This window comes from Cebus imitator, unplaced genomic scaffold, assembly GCF_001604975.1.
Source record: "Cebus imitator isolate Cc_AM_T3 unplaced genomic scaffold, Cebus_imitator-1.0 Scaffold442, whole genome shotgun sequence".
Classification (NCBI taxonomy): Eukaryota; Metazoa; Chordata; class Mammalia; order Primates; family Cebidae; genus Cebus; species Cebus imitator.
In genome coordinates this window covers 1,527,763-1,532,657 of record NW_016107757.1, presented here as the reverse complement: position 1 = coordinate 1,532,657, position 4,895 = coordinate 1,527,763, and the positions used below count along the sequence as shown (strand labels likewise).

Here is a 4,895-nt window from a genome sequence, read left to right as displayed (position 1 = left end):
AAGAGGTGGGCTGGCTCCACGGTTCCCTTTCATTCGTTCGTTTGCCCCTCCTCTCGCCCCCTCCCTCTCTCTCTAACGGGCCAGCCTGGCTTTCAAGGTCCCCTATATTATGGCCCCCAACCTGCTCTTTACAGTTTTATCTGTATACATGCTTCTCGGCACCTTTTCCCAACTGCTATGATTCCCTCAAGTATTCTGGGCATTTAAAAATACCTCTATGCTGTCTACACGATGCTGTCTCAACCCCTTCTCCCTTTTCTCCACCTGAATAAATTAATCATCCCTAGGAGTCCTCCCCGCCAACCCAACCCTTACCACCAGGCAGGGGAAGATGCTGCCTATGTCTTTCTCCGTGACCTCCTAACATCCCCTATGAAAACACATCACAGTATGTGTAATTATTATTATTTTTGCCCCTAGACTGTGTGGGGGCTCTTTGAGGGCAGTAAACATGCTTCTTTCTTTATACTTCTTCTTAGTACCTACCCCAGCACCTGGCACTCAGTCACCAAAAATTATCTTTCAGTGTGGTGTAGTCATCAAAATCCCAGCTCCCCCAGTGACCAAATGGCCTTAAGCAAAATTACCGAAATCAGTTTCCTCTTCCTTAAAATAGAAATGAACACACTTTCCTTCTTGAATAGCGCTAAGGATTAAATAAAGTAATTCATCCAAATTGCTTCAGCACAATGATAAATAGTATGGGCTCAATAAAGGATAACCATGATTAACTTAGCTCCTATACCCTGATTCCTGGTAACCTGTAGGAGGAAGTAAAGAGTCCTTTGAAGTTGGAAGTGTGGTTTCTATTTTGACGAGAAAAATTTGTATTTAATAACATAATCTTAATAGAAGTGTGAAAAAAAGGGTGTAAAAAATTACCTGAGGTAACACTTGCTTGGAAATGGTTTTATTAAAAAGGTACCAAGACATATTTTTTAAGTAAATTCATTATGTAACTTGGTAGCCTTCGCCAAAATGGGTGAGAAAAATAAAATCTATTTTGAGAGGTATTCATAATAATGTTTATCAATAAATACAGAAATAAAATGTAACTACCTTTGAGAACTTCTTTAAGAACTTTACATGGATATATATATATAACTATCATGTTTTTATAACTATTCTTACAAAATGTAGGTATTACTACAAAAATGCTGCAAGCATACATATACACATTCAGCTTAGTTTTTTTAAAAAAGAAATATTTAATTACAAAAAAATATGCTAATAGAAACAGAAAACAATTTCTGAGTTACTATAATAGATCATATCATCTGCTATGATTTGGTACCCCAAATTGTCTAATTGTCTATTAGCATATTGTGCAATATTAAATTAGGCTACTGATATTTGCATTATTGTACATACAAATCCTCTTTTTAAAGAGAAAACAAAAAAGGGAATATTATCTAAGCTTGCAGAAAAAATAAAAATTGTTTTATGTAACTTATTTGAAGCATATTGCTCATATAGAATAAAATTGACCTACTTTGTTAAAGATCTCAATCATTTTCCAAGCTAGTGCAAAATAAAGTCAGACACCATTTTTGTCTGCAAAGTATTCACCCTAGTATGATGACACCTGTTTGCTTACAATCTCAACTATGGGAGACTATAAGCCTATCTACAATGGGTAATTGTACTAATTATTTTTCACAATGGCACATCTCACTGCATTTAGATTGGCTTAAATCATAGAAGCTGCTAATTTAAAACCCTAACATATATGAAGATATCTGAGGTTGAGAATGAGTAAGTTATGGGGTAGGAGAAGATATCACTAGTAAATTCAGGGAGATTTCTACGGCACAGAAGGAAATCTGGCAAATCTTGTGTATTCTAAGTGGCAGAACTGAAAAATAATAGCTTTACAATAAAAACAGCAATATCACAGTAAAGTAGCTTTTCTTTGCGTTGCCTTTTGTGCTTTAAAGTATAATAAATGGGATATCAACTTTACTCTTGCCGTAATGCTAAGACACAAATATTTGAATTCTGAATTGGAGGCCAGAGGAAGCAGGAACTCATTATGGAAAGAGATGGCGGAGTTTGGTGTTGAGTTCTCTCTCCTTGCTTAAAAGATCCAGGGTGTGCTTTTTGAAGGCTTCAGACTGCAGCCTGAGTTCGTCATAGGCCTTCTGGATCCCATCTACTTTGCGCTGAAGCTCCCTGACTCTCAAGTTGCTGTCCACGGCCACTGCCTCTTGCTCAAACCGCTCCAGTGCTTGCCTCCTGGCCTCATTTGCCATCTCCAACTTCTCCTCAAGCACGCGGATCTCAGCCTGTTTGTTCTGAAGCGCTTTACCCCTTTCCATGGACAGCTGCAGCAGCTCCTCTTTCTCTCTAGTGACGGTCTGCAGCCTGGCCTGCAGCTCCTGGCTCAGGCTGCTGTGTGTCTCCTCTGCCTTCAGCATCTGCTCCACAGCCTGCTGGTGCTGCTGCTTGAGGCTCTGCAGCTGGCTGCGCAGCTGTTCTGTCTCCTTGGTGTGGGTGCAGGCCTGCTGGCTCTGTAGCTCCAGCAGCTCCTTCTCGCGGGCCTGTGCTTGGCAGGCATCTTGAGCACACCTCTCCTTCAGCGTCTTCAGCTCCCCAGTGAGGGCCTCACACTGGATGGTGAGCTGCAATACTTGGGCCTCCTCATCCTTCAGAGCCTGGCTGAACAGACTGTTATTCTCCAGCCTCAGCTTCTCATTCTCCTCCCTCAGCTTGATGTTCTGACTCTTGTGTTCATCCTTGAAGCGGATCATCAACTCGTGGTTGGCTGCTAGGGTCATAAAGCGTTCCTCTAGCTTCCGAGTGTACTCACCCTGGGCCTTGAGCTTCTCAGCCTCCTGCATCCTCTTCTGCTCCAGCTCTGCATTGAGCAGCTCTAGGATCTTGCAGCGCTCCAGGGCCTCATCTGACCTCCGCTTCAGGATGCAGATGAGCTGGGACTGCTCTTGAATGCGGGAGCGAAGCATCGCCTTCTCGCTCCTCTCCTCCTCTGACAGTCCTCGGAGGTTCGCCAAGGCTTCTCTCAGACCGTCCATTTCCTTAAACTCCATCTCCTCTTCCTGGTTGTTCAGTTTTTCATTTTGATTCTCTAACGATTCTTCAGGGCGCGGCGTGTCCATCCTGGGAGCCTGCCTTTTCTGGGGCATAGGTGCTCTCCTCCAGTTAAGAGCTGACTACAGTCTTTTCCCCTCAGATTTCAAAGGCTGCAGAGCGTTGCTAGGGACTCTTGGCACTCCCCAGCAGCTGGTTTTTCCAGTAAGGAGCCCTGTGATTGGTGGCCAGGTCTTCAGAATGTTATGAAGTAACGACAGGGAAATCTGAGGGAGTCCAGAGCCAATCTGGTCGGGTTACTTTTGCCTTGCTAACCAATCACAGCTCTCAGTTGTCAGCTGTCTAGTGTGTGGCCTGTCCAGCACAGAGATGCCAACCCCACCCAATCTCCAGCCAGCATCAGGGGAGGAAACCTGACTCCACCTGATTTCTGGTAGTATTAAACAAATGAAGCTGGCAATTATATATTCCTCCTCCTCTGTTATCACGTAAATAAATGACTGTTTGTGGAAACACGGTTGAGTCCTCAAAAGTTTCCAGTCTATGAATACAAAGCAGTAGTAGTATTCTGAGAGCCAGGATCCTAAAAAGGCTACATGTCTGCACCCGTAGTGTTTGGCACACCTCCGTTTTGGTATTTAAGTATTAAAATAGCAAACCCCTGTGAAATTTCTCTTGTTTTCCTTAGCGTGTTCCCACCTGGGCATAGATACTCTTTATTAGATATTTAGCACCGCCATTTTTAGCCATTAGCAAAATAAGGCTACAGAAAGTTTAGTGAACCATATAAACTTTAAAACAGAAAAAATAAGATCCAAATGAGGTTTACCATTTTATGCCAAAGTCAACTCCTGATGGATTAAATGTAAACAGAAACTAGAAGAAAATGAAGGTAAACATCAAATCTCTGGGGCTAGGAAGGATTTTAAACATTATGTAAGATCAGAAAAGGAAAGCTTACTCAATTAGACTTCATTGAAAAAAATTAAGTTATGTATAATTTTTTAAATTATGTAACTTCTGAGGTCTCTCCAGGCCCTTCTTCCACTGAATTGTCCTGACATTTTACTCCTCAGACAAACCAGACTACAAAGCCAAACCCAAATCCACTAACCAGCTCTCTGGCCCTATCTTTAGGTGTTCCTCTATCTGGAATGCCTTTTTGTACTTTGTCCCTTGTCACTCTAGTAAAGCTTTTTGTTCTTAGTTAAGAATCATCTCTGAAGCCTTTTCCTGGCCCCTACATGTCGAATGGGTCACTCACATCTTTTAGTGCATCCACTATAGCCTATTTGTACTTCTGGTGGAGGATGTGAAAACTTTCTTGCAATCACTGTTTATCCACCAGCTTCCCTCTGTTAGGCTGTGAGATCCTTAAGGCAGGGACTGTATCTATTTCATCCTCGATGATTAGACTAGTGCCTGGCACATGGGGGAGATTCAGATAAATATGTATTAAGTGGACACTGAAGGTAAAAATTAAATTGAGAAAAATATCCATAATATGACAGACACTTTTTTTTTTTTTTTTGAGATGGAGTCTCCCTCCATTACCCAGGCTGGAATGCAGTGGTGCAATCTCAGTTCACTGCAACCTCCACCTCCCAGGCTCAAGCAATTCTCCTGCCTCAGCCTCTCGAGTAGCTGGGATTACAGGTACGTACCACCACACCCGGCTAATTTTTGCATTTTTAGTAGAGATGAAGTTTCACCCTGTTGGCCAGGCTGGTCTTGAACTCCTGACCTCAAATGAGCCACCCGCCTCAGGCTCCCAAAGTGCTGAGATTACAGGCATGAGCCACCACGCCCAGCCTAGACACTACATTTTTTAAAATAAAGATTTTATA

At 42.5% G+C, this 4,895-nt stretch overlaps 1 protein-coding gene across 1 annotated transcript; it reads right to left on the bottom strand.

The window, feature by feature from the left end:
* Window positions 1-893: 893 nt before the first annotated feature.
* On the bottom strand, window positions 894-4,545 carry CCDC89 (coiled-coil domain containing 89). The gene has a single exon (XM_017510690.2). It carries the CDS (start codon window positions 3,141-3,143, stop codon window positions 2,031-2,033), a length of 1,113 nt encoding a protein of 370 aa, XP_017366179.1. The 5' UTR covers window positions 3,144-4,545; the 3' UTR covers window positions 894-2,030.
* Between the last annotated feature and the right edge of the window lie 350 nt (window positions 4,546-4,895).